The sequence below is a fragment of the Exophiala mesophila genome (genome assembly GCF_000836275.1).
Source record: "Exophiala mesophila strain CBS 40295 unplaced genomic scaffold supercont1.1, whole genome shotgun sequence".
NCBI lineage: Eukaryota > Fungi > Ascomycota > Eurotiomycetes > Chaetothyriales > Herpotrichiellaceae > Exophiala > Exophiala mesophila.
The window spans coordinates 596,537-614,459 of NW_015622504.1; the positions used below are offsets into that span (position 1 = coordinate 596,537).

The 17,923-nt window shown below is 50.5% G+C and overlaps 6 protein-coding genes across 6 annotated transcripts; 5 read left to right on the forward strand and 1 right to left on the reverse strand.

Annotated features, from left to right (window-relative positions):
- The first annotated feature begins 123 nt into the window (after nucleotides 1-123).
- Nucleotides 124-2,675, forward strand: PV10_00199 (uncharacterized protein). The gene is made up of 3 exons (XM_016364242.1): nucleotides 124-180; nucleotides 227-522; nucleotides 568-2,675. Exons 1-3 carry the CDS (start codon nucleotides 171-173, stop codon nucleotides 2,176-2,178), a joined length of 1,917 nt encoding a protein of 638 aa, XP_016227891.1. The 5' UTR covers nucleotides 124-170; the 3' UTR covers nucleotides 2,179-2,675.
- A 482-nt stretch (nucleotides 2,676-3,157) lies between these two features.
- On the forward strand, nucleotides 3,158-6,219 carry PV10_00200 (uncharacterized protein). Its single transcript, XM_016364243.1, has 2 exons — nucleotides 3,158-3,650; nucleotides 3,784-6,219. Exons 1-2 carry the CDS (start codon nucleotides 3,639-3,641, stop codon nucleotides 5,305-5,307), a joined length of 1,536 nt encoding a protein of 511 aa, XP_016227892.1. The 5' UTR covers nucleotides 3,158-3,638; the 3' UTR covers nucleotides 5,308-6,219.
- Nucleotides 5,878-10,026, reverse strand: PV10_00201 (translation factor GUF1, mitochondrial). Its single transcript, XM_016364244.1, has 3 exons — nucleotides 9,240-10,026; nucleotides 6,328-9,189; nucleotides 5,878-6,220 (listed from the first exon to the last, which is right to left on the reverse strand). The coding sequence occupies exons 1-2, from the start codon at nucleotides 9,956-9,958 to the stop codon at nucleotides 7,926-7,928; spliced, it is 1,983 nt and encodes a 660-aa protein (XP_016227893.1). The 5' UTR covers nucleotides 9,959-10,026; the 3' UTR covers nucleotides 5,878-6,220; nucleotides 6,328-7,925.
- Nucleotides 6,227-7,876, forward strand: PV10_00202 (uncharacterized protein). Its single transcript, XM_016364245.1, has one exon. The coding sequence runs from the start codon at nucleotides 7,410-7,412 to the stop codon at nucleotides 7,818-7,820; it is 411 nt and encodes a 136-aa protein (XP_016227894.1). The 5' UTR covers nucleotides 6,227-7,409; the 3' UTR covers nucleotides 7,821-7,876.
- A 206-nt stretch (nucleotides 10,027-10,232) lies between the features above and the next one.
- PV10_00203 (uncharacterized protein) lies at nucleotides 10,233-11,536 on the forward strand. Its single transcript, XM_016364246.1, has 7 exons — nucleotides 10,233-10,301; nucleotides 10,355-10,380; nucleotides 10,430-10,455; nucleotides 10,520-10,558; nucleotides 10,611-10,639; nucleotides 10,693-10,912; nucleotides 10,969-11,536. The coding sequence occupies exons 1-7, from the start codon at nucleotides 10,250-10,252 to the stop codon at nucleotides 11,261-11,263; spliced, it is 687 nt and encodes a 228-aa protein (XP_016227895.1). The 5' UTR covers nucleotides 10,233-10,249; the 3' UTR covers nucleotides 11,264-11,536.
- Nucleotides 11,537-11,763: 227 nt separating this feature from the next.
- Nucleotides 11,764-17,069, forward strand: PV10_00204 (uncharacterized protein). The gene is made up of 3 exons (XM_016364247.1): nucleotides 11,764-12,096; nucleotides 12,149-12,422; nucleotides 12,473-17,069. Exons 1-3 carry the CDS (start codon nucleotides 11,993-11,995, stop codon nucleotides 16,868-16,870), a joined length of 4,776 nt encoding a protein of 1,591 aa, XP_016227896.1. The 5' UTR covers nucleotides 11,764-11,992; the 3' UTR covers nucleotides 16,871-17,069.
- The last annotated feature ends 854 nt before the right edge of the window (nucleotides 17,070-17,923 follow it).

Consider the following 17,923-nt stretch of genomic DNA (forward strand, 5'->3'; position numbering starts at 1 on the left):
TGGAAAAATAAAAATATTTCGGGAGTAGCCGGAGCTAGTGAGTTAGTGTCGGCGCTAATCAGAGAAGGGAATAAGTATCCTTTTTCTCTCCCTCAGATGGTTTTCCTCATATAGCCCAGATATGCGGGATTCCTCCACACTTATTACCTCCGGGTGGGTGAATTTATTTTATGACTACTGGTAAGTTAAGGTCGGCCAGATAATGTAGTCTCTAACTCGCAAGTAGATGGTGCACGCCTCAGTGCTGTCGCGCGGCGTCGGCTACGCGATGCAAAGTCAGCATCGACAACTCCACCCGTTGCGGTGTCTGGCTCTTCCTCAGAGAAGGGCTTGACTCCACCTGCATCTACATCCGGCAGGACGACGCCCAAGCGCAAAGCCGAAGAGCTGGCCGATGATGGTCCCAGGATAGAAAACCAGTTCACCCCTTTGGTGGACGTTGCAGCAGTCAATTTCAGCTCAACCCGCGAAGTCGAACAGGTCGGAGAGGCGTCTGTTAGAATCAGGCTCTCTAAATCTCAGGCAAGTATTGGATCGATTGCGGGCTGTATATTCTGACCTTAGCAGAAATGCTTTGTCCTGGGGATCGGTGATCTTTGGGTCAAGGACGGATCACTCTCCGTATACGGCGCCACGGTTCATGCTTCGACTCGGACCTATCGAATTTATTCTCCAATTACTCACGCTCTCGTTTCGATCGAAGCTCTCACCAAGACTTGCGAATTCGAGTTGAATTCGGTGCATGACACTCTCCTCGATTTGCCCGAGCTAGGATCCCGAAATCTGTGGGCCCCGCCTGATGTCGAACCCTCACGCGCCTCTTTCCATATCTTGGGCCACTCGTTCAGCCATGACCCCAGAAACCCTGGTCGCTTCAAAGAACTCAATATAGATCCATGGAAGAGCACTCTCCTGCAGCTTTCAGAGTTTCGTTCAACGGCTAAGAGTCTGCCTCGAGTACTCTTGTGTGGCAAGCGAAACTCGGGCCTGTCAACTTTTACAAGGTGTTTGGTCAACCGAATCATCACTACACAGAGTGCGAAAGGAGAGAAGAATCAAGCACCGGGTGTGACAGTGGTCGACCTGGATTCACGCGCTCCCGAGTTTGCAGCACCGGGGATGATCAGTCTTGTTCACGTGTCCGAAACCATCTTGGGACCACCTTTCACCCATCCCCTTCCTGCTAGAGGAAGTGGCAGTCGAATTCTGAAGCAACATTTTGTTGGGGAAGTGGAGCCCAGCGAAATGATACAGTGGCACATGAAGCAAGTCACCAATCTCCTCGATCTTGAGCACCTACATCGAAACGAAGCAGGGGAAAGTCCTCTAATCGTGATTGCACCTAAATGGTGGCAGGATATTGACCCAGATGTGGCTGCCAGACTGTGGACGCAGATGAGCCCAACCGCAGTAGTCTGTTTTGACAGCAGTCCGCAGTCAACATACTTACACCCTTGGATAGCCCTCGCAAGCTCGACTGCGACAACTGCCGTGTTTATTTCTCCCCAGCCACTGGAAGGCTTGTCAGCTTTGCGAGAACACAACTTGAGGATGCAATCATATTTTCATGCCGTTGAGCTCCCCAACCAAACCTTGACCTGGAACAGTCGGCCAGTCTTGTGTGGCGGTCAGGCCGAGGTAGCTCTAAGTTATGCAGGCAGAAACGCGCAAATTCGAGCAGTTGTGCTCCAAGGAGGGCATGTGGCGGTGGAGGACACATACGATGCGTTGGAAGGAAGCCTTGCTGCTGTTATGGCGGTGAATGTTACAGATGGAGACAGAGACCTGGATGGTGCACCTTCCGATGGGAAAGCTATCGTAAATGACGATCTGGCGGCACGACAAGGTCGATATTTGCCGGAAATAGTCAGGACCGAGGAGGACATACCCCGGGCAACTTCAGAACAAGTGAATGGCTATGCAGCCGCGGCGGAGACGAGATGTCTTGGTTTGGGATTCATTACTCGGATAGACTTGTTCCGGGATCAGATTGTGATGAGTGCTGGACTGTGGACTGGTGTGTTGGAGTCGCAGATGCAGGGGCAACAAGTAGTGGTGGTCGTGCCGAAAGCCACTCCGGATGGTCGCTACAAGACGGAATGGATGAAGAGAGAGATGTCGTTTGCATCAAGAACCCTCGGTGAGGCTACGGTAGTGGAAGACTCTCAGGGTGAATGACAATGGAGCTGGTGGGACGTGGCCTGACTCTGGCTGCGTCTCTAATGCAAGTGCGGGAATTGGCTGACCTGCCACCTGCAGGAGGCTCTCTGGCGTTGTCGAACACCTGTAGGGGAATTGTATATAGCATTATCGTTCGGGGGTCTAGGGATGGAGTGCATGAATAACGGCGCACCCTGGCATTCAAGACTTGAAAGCGAGGTTTGTGGTTTGTCGAGTCTCGCTTGGTGTGACGGTTCACTCCGTGCTGTCCGCATCCTCGAGAGTTTGGTTCCGCAGATCCGGCCTTTGAGAGCGACTGGCTTAGAAAGTGTCAACCAAGGTACCTAGGGAGATATCAACGCGAGCGGTTGACTTGTGCTTGGGGAGTTGATTGGTTTCCGATGGATGCGAGCAAGACTGTCAACTGGCGGTCAGCAGTCTCGGGAATCTAGCCATGTGTGCCAATTGTGTTCTGGCCAGTCATCTTGTAGGCGCAGGCAGGAGAGATGCGGACCGCTCGACATATTTGGCGAGTCGCGCAAGTATGTGCGAGTATGTGCATGTACTTACATGGATTATGGGAGTTGGATAGAGAGACCAGAGGGACTTATTACTCACAGGACCATTCCTTCCTAGGCATTTAATCAAGGCTCCGTGGCTCCTTATTAGTGGGTTGACAAAAGGGAGAACAAGGGCAAGAGCGAGCGGCGAAGGGGTTCCAGGGTTGTTCCAAGTTAGGCTGCAGTTTGTCACCGCTGCCACCAATCGTGCCTGCCTCCCTCGGCCATTTGTGCCACGGCAAGTGCGACTGACTGCGAGTCTGCGACTGCCTTCCCCCGGCGTCCCATCATTTGCCGAGAGGCAGGCACCCGGGAACATGGGAACATGGGAACATAGCGACACATCAAACTGCAACTGCAGTCGCAGTTGCCACTTTGGAACATGACTGCATCAACTTCCATTTCCCTTCTATCGTCATTATCAACCATTGACTGCACTTACACTTCAACCTCCCACCAACTCCTCCTTTCTTACAACGACTTCTTGTCTTTATCAGAATCTCCTCCTATGTGAACATTTTCGTCCCTTACCCCCGAATTTCCCCCTAAACGCAACGCTCATCCGAACCGAGCAACTCCACCCATCAAAGTTTGGTGACATCCGCTTGAACTATTGAAACCACTCCAAGCTTTTACCAACGACCTTGGTTCAACCACACTTCCGTCACCCCAAAGGCCACTCTCTCTTCATCCACACGCTCCTCGACTACAATCATCGCAATACTTCCTCCCTCTCATCTCCCCCAAGCACGCTCATCCACAACATTTGCTTCCCATCAACCTGCGCATCCTCATGTCTTTCCACCGGCGCCGCGCCACCTCTTCATGCCTTCCGCCACGGAGAAACGCCCATATCCAGAGAAAACTATAGAACATCTGGCCAGCATGTCGCTTTGAGCTCATAAAACATATCGCAAGATGGATTTCACTGTGAGTCCTCCCTCACTTGATTCTCCAGAGTCTCCGGTCGCTTTTCGACCTCTATTTTACTCCTCGCGTGTCGACATTGCCCTCGCGCTTGATCTTGTTACACCGTTGACAAGTCTTGACTAATGCCTAATAGCTTGCTTTAACCCACTTCTGCGAGGCCCATGGCCCCAAGTCCGTCCTCAGCACACAGGTCCTCCCCTTGAAATGCGTCCAATGCCAGCCACCTTCGCCCTCCGTATCTACGCGGCGATCCTCTGAAGCCCTCCCCCCTCAAGCACCCGCCTCCTCCATCAACTCGAATTCGTACCTGGGTACAAACCCACGACATCTCCACAAGACCGACACCAACCTCACATTACCAACCGACTTCTCCGGCGCATCTACCACTGTCGACTCAGGAACCGACTCAGAGAGTCCTACCATCGAGAAACATCCATTGTTTCAGCCTCCAAAGCGGGTCATTGGCTCGCAATATCGCTATGGCAGAGCGCAAGGTGACACATGCGCTAGTTGCAGCTTCAGTGTCCCAACAAAGGTAGCTGAACAACTTCCTGAAGGAGCTCCGGGAAGCCAGAGCGGAAGGAGTAATAGCGCGAGCGCACCCGTTTTGCGCTCAAGAGAATTCGTCTGTCTGCGCGAGAGAAGACGGGCTGCATCACATGATGCTACCCAGAACCCGTCGCTGGGATCCTCTCTGAGCTCCTCCACATCTCGAACACCCTTCCCATCTCACTCAAATTTGGGCGACTGTCACGATCACACAATCACATATATGACCACAAAGGCTCCGGATAACCCTGAGATTTTTGCTCAACTGAGAGCATCCGTTATCAGGACCCTTTCGTGTGAATTACTCCCGCGTGGAATGTCTGACGGACCCTTCTGTTTTGGCGATTCCAATACAGGCTACACGATCGCCTATGTATTCCGTCTCACAGACCCCAAAGCCCGTGGACGCCGGAGAGCCTATGCTTTTATTGCCCTTGCGGGAAAAGATGCCAGTCGCGCGTTCCGGGCTTGCCCCATGCTGTGGGAAGCCTTCGCTGCCATGGCCAAAGGGATCGAATCAGCTGCACAAAGGCATCAAGAAGTCCAACGGCAAAAGGAAGAGGCTAGTCTGTCTGAGGGCAAACCGCGAAATTACACGCCTGTCTCCTCCTTTCTGACCTCGCGCTCAAATGATCCCGATGGCCATCCGCGCAGAACAGGGCATGCTACCCCTCGGTCTCTGGCTGAAATTGTAGGCGATGAAAACATCTTCACTATCCTACACCAATACTTTGTCGCCGTCATCAAATGTTTGGGAGACCAATTTGGCGGAATGCCAATGGCCTCCAATGGCCAGTCTGTTGGTCAAGAGACGGCAACCTTTGCCTCACCTGGTGCTGCATATCCCGACCAACACTCACGAAGAAACGGCTCCGTCAAACTTGACGTCGATTCACTACATTTGGAGCGGCTTCGTGACGATGATGCCACTCCAACTCCAATGCCAAAGTCTAAGTTGCCTGATCCACCGGAAGCAGTCTCCTCTCCGGCTGAGGTCGATGATGATTTGGAAGTTGCCAAAACGCGGGCGAACAAGGCTTTCAAGCTTAAGCCACATTGTGCCCCGAAGGCCGACTCAGCGACTGCCATGAGGCAAGTCGTCGTGTGAAGCTCACGAGGCATCTCATAAATTTTCCATGACTTAGCGAATGTCTGTCCCGCTTAATGTCATGCAATAAAACTGGAGGTTCTTCTCCACAGGCACTGGGACTGTCAACAATATACCCCTACACGGCGGCAATTTGGTTTGTGTCGATTTATACGTGCGATGGAGTTCCATTTATCGATTCTCGCATGTCTTTGTAACAGCTAGACGAATGATACACCTGGCTGGTTTCCCTGGCAAACGACAGGTGTTAATGTTTACGCCCCATCATGACAGAGGGGATTTAGGCTGGTCATGTCGAAAGATACCCCGAAAAGAAGACCTTGTTCGATTAGCGATGCTGTCTTTTCGAGTTGATAAATTAGTCCTGGTGGAACGGCTACCCATAGGAACCTATCTCACGAAGATATGCCTGACATTGCAAGTCTTTTGTCCGACTGAGCATGGAGCAAGTCAAGCTATCCTAGCAAGGTGCTCATGCTTGTGCGTCAAGCTATCCTAGCAAGGTGCTCATGCTTGTGCGGAAAAGGCTACAGAGCACGAATGTCTCTAGAATTCCAGTATACAATGGACTTTGACGATCAACTAGTTTTCTTGTTGAAACTATGGTGGTTTCTACTTCTACTCCGAGTTTCTCATTTCCAAAATTCCGCCCATGAGGTTTGGTTGCATCCCTTCTGACCTTGTCCTTCACTTGTCCATCCCAGGGAGAGAAGCTCTGAAATGAATATTGCTCATCAGATATCCCTTTTCACGCAAATGATGAGAGATTTGCTGGCAGTTTCTGGCCTTTTGGATCGCCGTCGATCGATGCAGCAGACAAGACAGGATGTATTTCACAACCACCACACAGGCCGACTTCCCGGCGTCGTCACCGACGAGAGATCTCCGAGTGTCGGACGGCTCATATTTAGTGCTATCGACGGGAAGCCAAGTTAGTCAAGTCCGTCAATCAGAGGAACGGGCACGCCACAAGGACAATGGAGAGAAAAGAGAAGCAGAACGAGTTCAGGTGTCACTTACACCGCAGGTGCTGCATGAGCACGATCCCGTACAGGCGGAACCGTTGCAGCAGTTGCAGCTTCCACAAGGACCCATGTTGAATCAAGTTGGTGGAATGGATTGAGTTTGGGGTTGATTGAAAGTTGATTGGGATCTCAAGATTTCGATGCTTGACAGAAGAATAAGACTTGCTTGCCTGAATGGAAGGAAGAGAGCGAGAGTCACAAAAGAGGAGGTGCCTCGGGCCTTGATATACACCTATGGATGGAACCATCACTTCTGTCCCACACTACGCTCACCCCACCTGTGTCTCAGAGAGTGTCATGCATCCCGCGAAATGTTCATGCATCGACCATGCGAAACAAACATCTTCTAGCAACATCAAGTGGGTCCTTGGGTTGCCCATGCATGACAGGATGGGTGCGTTCTTCTTCGCTATTCGTCCAAGGCGCAGAAAGTTCCAGCGCCTATCATTGACCATCGACTACCTCCTCCGTAGATAGCGAGCACAAACCCCTCGGTGCGGTGCGATGCGTCCTTGACTGAGCGTGGCCCAATCACAATACCGCAATTCTGCAGCTTGGTGTCTCCAGACCAGCGTGTTCACCTCGCCTGGTAGACAGGTCCCAATTGAAACTAAGGTTCAACAACCACCGGATGGATGATGGGGATCCATATCCACATGTAGAGACGCCTCTGCTGGCTGTCTCGAATCATCATCAACGTGATCACCATCACCTGTCCTATTGTCTGGTGACAGGCTCTGGGAATCTCCATCAGGCCATGCCCGACTCTGGTTGACGGGTCGCCGAAGTCGCAACATAAATTCCGGCTATCACATGTTGATACCAGGGCCACTGAGTGATTGGACGAGAAGAAGAAAGTGTAGCACGCTATCGTCCAAGTTCGGATGCAGACTGGGGAGTGCTCGTAATTGAAGAATATGGCCGAGAGGATCCGATTGTCAGCCCTGGAGGAAGAGACGTGGTAACATCCAGACGCAAGGACAAGAACGTGGTACAACATTCCCTCTAAGTGGCCCAGAACGGACAAGACCGTCGTTTGAGGACAACTCAATTCGAACCCCACGCTTAGTATCATGCATGAGAAACATGAGCGACGCTCGCCAAGGATCCAATGTCAGAGACTATTGGAGTCACATGAATGAGTTCAGGCATTCAATGTGTCACTGCGTCAAGTCATGGTGCGTGAGCCCGGAGCAGAATCCCCAGAAGCAATGCTATAGGGACATGATCCGTGGCAGCTTTTGCAAGGATGATCCCCTCACTCAGAGTGTAATTGCTCTCAGATCACAGAATGGGCAAATAGCTGTCACCAATCACAAGGTTGCTGTTGCTGATCCACGTGTTGTTGGGCTGATATTTCAACGTTGGGAACAGCCTGAGGGACACAGAAGAATTGGCAGCTTCGTTGTATTGGTTCTGGGATTCGTGAAATCATATCTCGATGTTGGGCTCACTCTCACTCATATGAATTGGCTGCGCAGGCTGTAACAGTAGACGGGAACAATAGATGTGCTGGATAGGAACGATGATTTCCAGAACCGTTGATGCCATCTCGAGTCTCCTATGGCCATCGTTTGTCATTATATCATGGTTTTATTTGGCCAGAAATGCTTGAAATGCGCTATGTTCAATCACCACATTGCCCACGGCTTTGAGTTTCTTGCGACCTTCCTTCTGTCTCTCGAGCAACTTTCTGCGCCGGCTGAGATCACTGGCGTGCAACTTGGCCAGCACATCTTTGCGGTATGGCTTGATAGTCTCGCGAGCCACGATTTCTTTGCCGGCCGCTGCTTGAATAATGATTTCAAACATCTGCCGATCCACATGCTCCTTGAACTTCGACACCCAGGCCTTGCCCACGTAGCGAACCTGTGACTTGTGTAACACGCGAGAAACTGCATCCACGGGCTCCTTGTTGACTAGCAGCTGTAGTTTGACAATGTTGCTGGCCCGCCATTCTGACTCCTCGTAGTCCAGCGTTGCATATCCCTTGGTGCCGGATTTCAATTTGCCGAAAAAGTCGTCCACCATTTGGGCGAGCGGCATTTCATACTTTAGAATAATCTGCGTCTGTGTGAAATACTCCATGGATTTCTGCTCTCCGCGATTTGCTTCACACAACTCGATGACTTTGCCCAGATATTCCTCTGGAAGAGTCATGGTGCATAAGACATAAGGCTCCTTTAGTTCGACCACGTTTCGGCGAACGGCGTCACCTTCAGGAAACTCGTTAGGATTGGTGACCACAGTTTCTGTCCCATCCCGATACTTGACTTTGAACGGTACTGTTGGGGGGGTGATGATGATACTGGCTCCATGCTCTTGTCGCAAGCGATCTTCAAACACCGAACAATGCAGGGTTCCGAGAAAGCCCAGTCTGAAGCCAGCCCCGAGTGCCTGGGACGATTCCTTTTGAACGGTGACACTCCGATCATTCAAGACCAGCTGGTTGATGCTGTCTTCTAGATGCTCAAAATCTCCTTGGTCCACAGGAAAGGCCGCCACGAACACCATTGGCTTTGGTTCTTCAAACCCAGGTAGTGGCTGAACTAACTTTTCCGATCCAACCATGGTGTATGTATCGCCGATCTTAGCTTCCTGACTCTTGCGCATGCTTGGATTGAAGTAGACATAGCCCACTTGGCCAGCACGTAGAACTTTCTGAGGTGTTTGATCCGGATACATAATACCGACCTCACCAACAGTGTATTTGTTGCCGGTGGCAAAGGATACAATCTGATCGCCAGCAGATAAACTTCCTTCGAAAATTCTGACCAGGAGAATCACTCCTTTGTAGGCTGAGTACCACGAATCCACCAGGAAAAGTTTCAAAGGAGCTTTATCGTCCCCAGTAGGTCTACTCCAATGTCAGTGGTGATGTCGCGTTGTCGGTCAGAATTGTCTTACGCAGGTATTTGCTCAATGACCGCTGGTAGGATGCTTTCGACATTGAGGCCCGTCTTCGCCGAAACTAGTACCGCGCTGTCAGGGTCCAATTCGAAGCTCTCCTTCATCTGCGCCAGGGCTCTTGGAGAGTCTGCATGTGGTAGATCGACCTTGTTGATCACCGGTATCAACGTCAATCCCCATGCGAAAGCCTGGTAGAAGTTTGCGACGGTCTGAGCCTGAATACCTTGACTTGCATCAACTAGGAGTAGGGCGCCTCCGCAACTCGCATAACTCCTCGACACTTCGGCTCGAAAATCAACATGACCTGGTGTATCGACCAGGTGCAATAGATAGTCTTGATTTTTGTAATTGTATATCATAGAACAAGTCTGGGCCTTGACAGTAATTCCCCGCTCTCTTTCAACGTCTAACTTGTCCAAGACTTGTTTATTCGACCCCGGTTGGATGGTGCCGGTAAGCTCGAGGAGACGATCGCTAAGGGTGCTTTTGCCATGGTCAACATGGGCAACAATGCAGAAATTTCGGTATCGATCGATAGGAATGGCGGCGATGCGCTGCTCAAGATCGGTCTGCGGTTTGACGGACACGGCCTCTCGACGGTAAGAAAGTGAAAAGGGCCGCGACCAGATGAGAGGTTTGGCTGAGTTATAGAATGTGGCAGAAGGAGTGCATGATGCAGGTCTTCGCCTTGCAAAGACCTGCAGCCATTGTCGCATGGGTCACAACACTGAGGGTCAGGGTTGTGCTGTCCAGGTTATTGTCTATGCACAAGGCGACATTTAATTAATTCATTCTGTAGAAAAACATCCTGCAAGTCATTCGACGCATATAGAACGCGGAACAAGTTAATCCGACATGCCGATGGATTCTGGTGTCGGAAGTGGAAAATCAGATTCTCCGGGCGATCGTCACCCTGCGCAACCAAATGTCAACAACTTACATGCAACGTCTTTATCAAACATCATTCTCTGCATTTCAAGGTTGCAATAACACGAAATCAAGTCAAAATGGCAGCAGAAAAGAAAGAAAAGTCCCAAGTCCACAAACTTGCGTTGAGAGGTAATTTCTGTGAGCCCATTACCGAGAAGATATTGTGCTAATCACTCCCTTAGGATCATCGAAAACCGTCGCTGAATTTGTGAGATTAATTCAACGTGTTGACACAGAACTAAGCTAACCAGAACAAGTTCGAATACTCTATCAACACAATATTGTGAGTTTCCTTCGTGATCGACCGACGTTGGGGAGAAAAAAGCGCACAGGCTAACATACAGCAGATTCCAAAGAGGGGTCTATCCGGCCGAAGATTTCACCCCGTGAGTTGAACACGTCTAGCATGTGTGTGCCAATGGCTAACATACAGCCTAGGGTTAAAAAATATGGGCTCAATATGTTGGGTATGCTTATCAGCGAGGACCGACGGGTGATGCGCCATGCTGATATTCAATAGTGTCTTCGGACGACCAAGTCAAAGCCTACATCAAAAAAATCATGTCACAACTAAACAAATGGATGATTGGCGGCAAGATCTCGAAGCTGGTGGTCGTCATCACAAGCAAGGAAACAGGCGAACACGTTGAAAGATGGCAATTTGATGTTCACATGACGAGCAAATCTGCAAAGCATCGACCAACGAAGAAGTCTGCAGACAAGGAGAACACAGCGCCTGAGTGAGTACTTTGCAAAGGAGAGTCTGATAACGACCTGTAGCTGACGATTGAAACAGGGACGCCTCATCAACACCAGTCGAGGCTGAACCAGAAAAAACAGAGGCGCAGATTCAAGAGGAGATTCAAGCCATATTCCGGCAAATCACCGCGTCCGTCACTTTCTTGCCTGTCCTCGACGGAAACTGTACCTTCAATGTGCTCGTCTACGCCGATGCAGACTCGGATGTTCCTGTCGAATGGGGAGATAGTGACGCAAAGGAGATCAAGAATGGAGAGAAAGTCCAGCTACGAAGTTTCAGTACCAGCAATCACAAAGTCGACACGCTGGTCAGCTACCGTCTCTTGGACTAGGCTCAGGGAGCAAGTCTAAGATGGCGGTACATGAAGGCAACAGTGGCGTTTGGGTGAAGATGAGAGCAGTATCGGACTTATTTGAGTCTGTGGCCCAACTCGCCAACCTGAAATCATGAGCAATGATTGAGTGCATTCTTCGTCGGGCACTTTGTTGGAATCTATTAGCGTGGAGTTTGGGACTGCTGTTGGGATGGGGCAGATGGCTACTTGATGTAAGCCGCCGGGCATGAAAATAAGACCAAGACATTTTACACCCCAAAGTGAATTTTTCAAGGCAATCGCATCATGGCCTCTAGTAATGTGTCCTCCATCTGGATCTATAATAGAAAGAGCATCATCGAGTGTTTGCACTATGGTTGTGACATTATTCAGCCTTGGTGCACGTGATTGGCTCTCCGCCCGCCGCAAGGCTGCATGTGGGGGTTTGACATTTGGAGAAATTTATCGCGTCCACCAGATTCACACTTCGTGACTTCCTCATCCATTATTACTTGCGTCGCCCACCGCCCTACTTATTATTGCTTCAACGGGCGGACGAAGTGCTCATACCTAGACACTCCACCACCTCATTGAAGCCTCTACAATTCTGTGGTATCTGTGGTCTCCCGAAGCAATCCAGTCCTAAAACCTGCCTTTACTCCTCTACATGGTGCTCGCAGACTTGGAAAGACCTGTCGTCTCGGTCGCCCCTACTCTCAGACGATCAGGTTTTCGGTGACCTTCAATATGCCTGCCGCAACAGAGATTGAAGCGCCCGCAAGGACTCTGAACAAAGAACTGGTAGTGCACAGTGTTCCCAAGGTCATCAAGGAACTTCAGTTCGGTGTTCTGTAGGCGACATCCCTAGCACCTTTGTTCACCCACCCTCTGACTCTGTCCTAGGTCTGATCAAGATATAATCAACCAATCTCAAGTCGAACTCGTCGATCGCAGGCTCTTTGACCTCGAAAAAGATGGAGGAAACTTTCGAAAATATGCCGAATATGGACCTCTTGACAAGCGGATGGGAATCTCAGGCAAAAAGGATATTTGTGCCACCTGCGGCGAGCGTCTGGAAACCTGTAATGGTCACTTTGGTCATGTCAACCTTGTCCTCCCAGTCTTCCATGTCGGCTATTTCAAGAAAGTGATCCAGGTACTTCAGAGTATCTGCAAGGTATACATCGACTACTCCAAGCATCCTCGTTTGTCCTGACTGATAGTTAGGATTGCTCCTGCATTCTGCTTTCTGAGGCCGACCGCCGAAAATTCATCGTCACTCTGCGCCGAGTCGGAGATGATACTTTAAGACAGGCCATAATCATCAGGAAAATTGCCGATCAATGTCGAAAGACCAAGGTTTGCTTCGAATGCGGCGCCATCAATGGCCTTGTGCGCAAAGCAGGCACTGCGTCCATGAAAATCACTCATGACAAGTTCAAGAGTTTCAACGCTTCAACTTCAGCCAAGAAAGTCGCTCCGCCTGAGAAGATTGCCTTTGATCAGTCCTTTGATTTTGCAAAGAAACACAATCCAGAACTCGACAAACACTTCAAAAAGGCCATGGACGACCTGAACCCTCTGCGTGCCTTGAAGCTATTCAGACGCATCAAGTTTGCCGACCGTGAACTTTTAGGCCTCGGTGCAGCCAAGCCAGAGTCATTTCTCTGGCTCCATGTCCCTGCACCTCCCGTATGCATTCGACCCTCAGTCAGCCAAGACAGTACCAGTACCGAAGACGACATCACTGCAAAACTCGGCGATATCATTGCAGCAAACTCTCAGCTCGGGGAAACAATAGAAAAGGGTGCTCCAGTGCAATCCATCATCGAGCACTGGGACTATTTGTCACTCCAGCTGGCAATGTACATCAACAGCGATGTTCCTGGCTTGGCCAAGGGAGAATTTGGCAAACCAATTCGAGGTTTTGTCCAGCGCCTGAAAGGAAAGCAGGGCAGATTCAGAGGCAATCTCTCCGGAAAGCGTGTCGACTTTTCTGGACGCACTGTCATTTCCCCGGACCCAAATCTGAGCATTGACGAGGTGGCCGTTCCCATCTTGGTGGCCAAAAACATGACTTATCCCGAAGTTGTCAACGACAACAACATCGAAAAGCTTCGAAGGCGTGTTAAGAATGGCTCACACAAATGGCCTGGTGCTAATCACGTCAACAAACACGACGGGTCCTTTCGCTTTTCCCTACAATACGGTGATCGAGCCCTCGTTGCCAGAGACCTGAAGCCTGGAGACACGGTTGAACGTCATCTCGAGGACGGCGATATTGTTTTGTTCAATCGCCAACCTTCATTGCACAAATTGAGTATTCTCAGTCATTATGTCAAGGTCCGGCCACATCGGACATTTCGCTTAAACGAATGTGTATGCAATCCATACAACGCCGATTTCGATGGTGATGAAATGAACTTACATGTGCCTCAAACTGAGGAAGCACGAACTGAGGCGACGTTGCTCATGGGCGTTAAGCACAATATTGTGACGCCAAAGAATGGTGAGCCCATTATTTCTGCCATCCAAGATTTCATTACGGCCTCTTTCCTCCTCAGCAGCCTCGACCAGTTTTACGATCGGAAGACCTTTGTCACGCTGTGCATAGGAATGCTAGAGCCCGATACCAAATTCGAAATCCCCCCTCCTTCCATCATCAAACCCGAAGCGCTATGGACAGGGAAGCAAGTATTCAGCGTTCTTATGCGGCCCAGTCCCGATTATCCTACCTTTGTCAACCTGGATGCTGCTTGTCGAGACCACAAACAATACCATCCCGGGCTGCATCGAGACTTGCAAGACGACAGCTACTTGTGCATCCGGAATTCTGAAGTATTGTGTGGACGTATGGACAAAGCAACTGTTGGTGCCGGCAAAAAGAACTCGTTATTCTACATTCTGTACCGTGATTTCGGTCCGGATGCGTCGGCCAAGGCGATGAATCGCTTGTCCAGATTGTGTGCTCGTTGGCTCGGGAACCAAGGATTCACGGTTGGGATCAGCGATGTCACTCCCACAGACATTTTGGTCAAGGTCAAAGAGGACATGATCAACAAAGTCTTCGAGGACTGCAGCAATTTTGTACGAGAGTCAAAGGCTGGCAAACTCAAGCGCAAAGCTGGACTCGATGACGCAGCAACACTCGAAGGCGAGCAAGTCAGGGTTCTCAGTACAGTGCGAACCAATATCGCAGGCGTCTTGACAACGCAACTCAGCAAACGAAATACGCCCATGGTCATGGCAACGTCTGGGTCCAAAGGCTCCAACATCAACGTGACGCAGATGGCTGCCCTCCTTGGGCAGCAGGATATCGAAGGCAAACGTGTCCAAGATGGGTTTCAAGATCGTACCTTGCCTCATTTCGCCAAACTTGAGCGCTCTCCTCCATCGAAAGGATTCGTCTCAAACAGTTTCTACAGCGGCCTTCTGCCTTACGAGTTCCTTTTCCATGCCGTGGGAGGAAGAGTTGGTCTGGTTGACACCGCCGTCAAGACTGCAGAGACCGGTTACATGTCCCGGCGGCTGATGAAGTCACTGGAGGATTTATCAACTCAATATGACCGCACCGTGAGAAATTCGGCCTCGAATATCGTGCAGTTCCGTTTCGGTGATGATGAGCTGGACCCGGTTGACATGGAAGCCAGTGCTAAGCCGGTGGACTTCGAACGTACCTACGCCCATGTTGAAGCAACGACTCATGACACTGCTGAAGAAGGTCTCCCGGATACCGAAATTTACTCGACGATGGAAGAAATCCTCTCCCATAAGCGAGCGCTTTTAACAAGAATCGATCTCAATGGCGTTGAATTGCCCTACGACACTGACGATGACCGATTAGTGGACCAACACGAAAGTCACCGAGCGTTTCTGAAATCTATTCACGATTTTGTCATGAACAAGTCAAATGCGTTCAACGATGTTCGAGCGCAAAAGAAACAATTTGCGCTAGCGCCGGCCTCGGTAGGCGAGGGATCTGGGACCAAACGCAAGGCTGAGACGGGCATCGCGACCGAAGAGGATGGTCAAGCAGGCCCTCAACGGCGATCGGGCAGAGTATCAATAGCCCAACCGACTCCAACAAAACCCTCCAAAAAGCAGAAGCGCGATATTCCGATCCAGCCGAGTATGACAAAGATACAGGCTGGACCATCTACCAAGGACAGATTCGAATTGACCTCGAAGTTGTCCAGAACTACTCTCGAGGCCTTCGTCAACAAATGTCTGGAGAAGTATGAACGTGCCAGAGTGGAGCCAGGCCATGCCGTTGGTGCGGTCGGAGCCCAGTCGATCGGTGAGCCCGGTACTCAAATGACGCTGAAAACTTTCCATTTCGCTGGTGTTGCTGGCATGAGTTTGACAGCAGGTGTACCTCGAATCAAAGAGATCATCAATGCTTCCAAAGTGATCAGCACTCCTGTCATTACCTGCCGCTTGGAGAGGAGAAGGGATCTTTCCATTCCCGAATCTCTTGCACGTATCGTCAAAGGTCGCATTGAGACCCTTTTTCTTGAAGATATCACGTCATTCATCGACATCAGTCACTCCCCTGACCGACGAAGCTGTGTTATTGTCAAGATCTCCCTCGACACAATAATTGACCTCGGCCTTGATATTACAGTGCCGGAAATCGTCGAGGCGATTGTCAAACACCGCCAACTCAAGGCAGCTAAACTCAAGATTCAGGTCCGTGGCGCGGATGAGCTCAAGATCTCCACAGACCAACCCATCAAGTCGAGCAGGCGAGGAGCTGCAGCCAAATTGGACGAAGAAAGTCAGAATGAACGGTTGCTCCAACTTCAAACACTGAGCCGAATTCTTCCAACCGTCCACGTGCTTGGACACCCCTCGGCTACTCGTGCTGTGGTTATGGCTGAAGACGACCCCCTTTCCGACGAGATTCGCGCCAAACGCAACCGAGAGGTCATGCTCAAAAGAGAAGCCGAAGCAACGAGAATTTCTGCAAAATCAACTGCGGAGCCAGAAGTCAAATCTGAAGGGGGGCCCGAAAATGCCGGCGTCTCGGATGGCAAAGAGGTGAAAGTCGAATCGCCCAAACTAGCCCCCAGCACCGTCATTGCGACTCCAGCTAAGCCAATCCAAATGCACAGGGTCATGGTAGAAGGATATGGACTACGGTATTGCATGAACACCGACGGGGTTGATCCGTACCACACTCAAACCAATTCCGTCATTGAGACTCTTCAAGTCCTTGGAGTTGAAGCGGCGCGGTCCAAGATTATCACGGAAATTCAAGAGGTGACCAAGGATCTTTCGATTGATCCACGGCACATGGCTCTACTGGCCGACGTCATGACATACAAAGGCGAAGTGTTGGGGATCACGCGATTTGGTCTAGCCAAGATGCGCGACAGTGTTCTACAGTTGGCCAGTTTCGAGAAGACGGCAGATCATGTTTTCGAGGCAGGTCAGGTCGGCAAGACGGACAAGATCGAAGGTGTCAGTGAAAGTGTCATTGTGGGGAAGACTATGAGGGTTGGTACGGGCAGTGTTGAGGTCGTGAGATATTTGAACATTGATCCAAAAGAGAAGGGGAGGAGGAGGACGGTGTTTGAAGATGCGTGGGGTAAGCAAGCCACCGGAAGAACGACTAGGCGATAGATAGGTCTATGCCCTTTTGTATAGAGATCTGTATGATTCTGACAGGGTCCTCGAAATGGGTGGTCTTTACTCAACTACACGATCAAACTGACACGGGTTTTCTCGCGAGTCAATCCAACATGATCCGATTCGCACTCTACGACAACGATGGCTGATGATTCAGTAATGTCTGGGGAAGTTTCGTAGTCCGTTCGGATGTTGGGACTTTGCTTATTTCGATATGTACAAATTGCGGTTGTATCTAAGCTTTGCCCACGGGGTATGGTCTGGCAGTACAGTATTCTGGATATCGATTTCCTGCAACCTTCTGTACTCAAATCCACCTTTAGACGGCCCCTCGTCAGAATTTCGCGTTTGCTTTATTTAATTCCAGCTTCTCTGGCTCGCTCGTCTTCCAGCTTGGCGTAGTATGTGTCTCGGGCCCGAACGCGGGGCAGGTGGTAGCCTGATCAGGTCCATGTCAGTCGCCGAACCCGGTGGAGTTTTCTGACCAGAAAATGGGATGTTTGAAGCTCGTCTTCTATACAGAACAAGCTCTTGTGTTCACGTACCGTACCAAAACAGATATCCAAAGGTCGTTCCGAGGCCTGTGATTATCCCATTAGTCTCAACTTCGATCTAGAATTGTGCATGCAGGTGGTGTTATCGTAGAGACCAGCGGGTTTTCGTCTGAAGAATGTATAACACGGGAAACACGAGGGCGTAGGTGTGATACGGAAAGGTCGGGTTCAGGGTGGGCGGCATACCTCCAGCAATGCTCAAGTCAAGGACAAGCCCCCTTCGGAGCATCTAGAAAGAACCATTGTCAGCGTATCTCTTGATGTTTCCCACGTGTGCATCCAGCGCGGTGTGCTCAGAAGCACAGTATGAGGGAGGGAGGTGGGCGTACTCCTTCAATGGGTTTGATAGGCATGGTGAAGACGTAGCTCCGGAGGAGCTCTGGTGTGCCGGTTTCGAACGGATTATAGGTACCAGCAGCTTCGAGGGTCAAGTCAGATTTGATCTGAGCTTCGATGGAGACGAGTAGAGGTCGGTCGTGGGTGAGTAACAGCT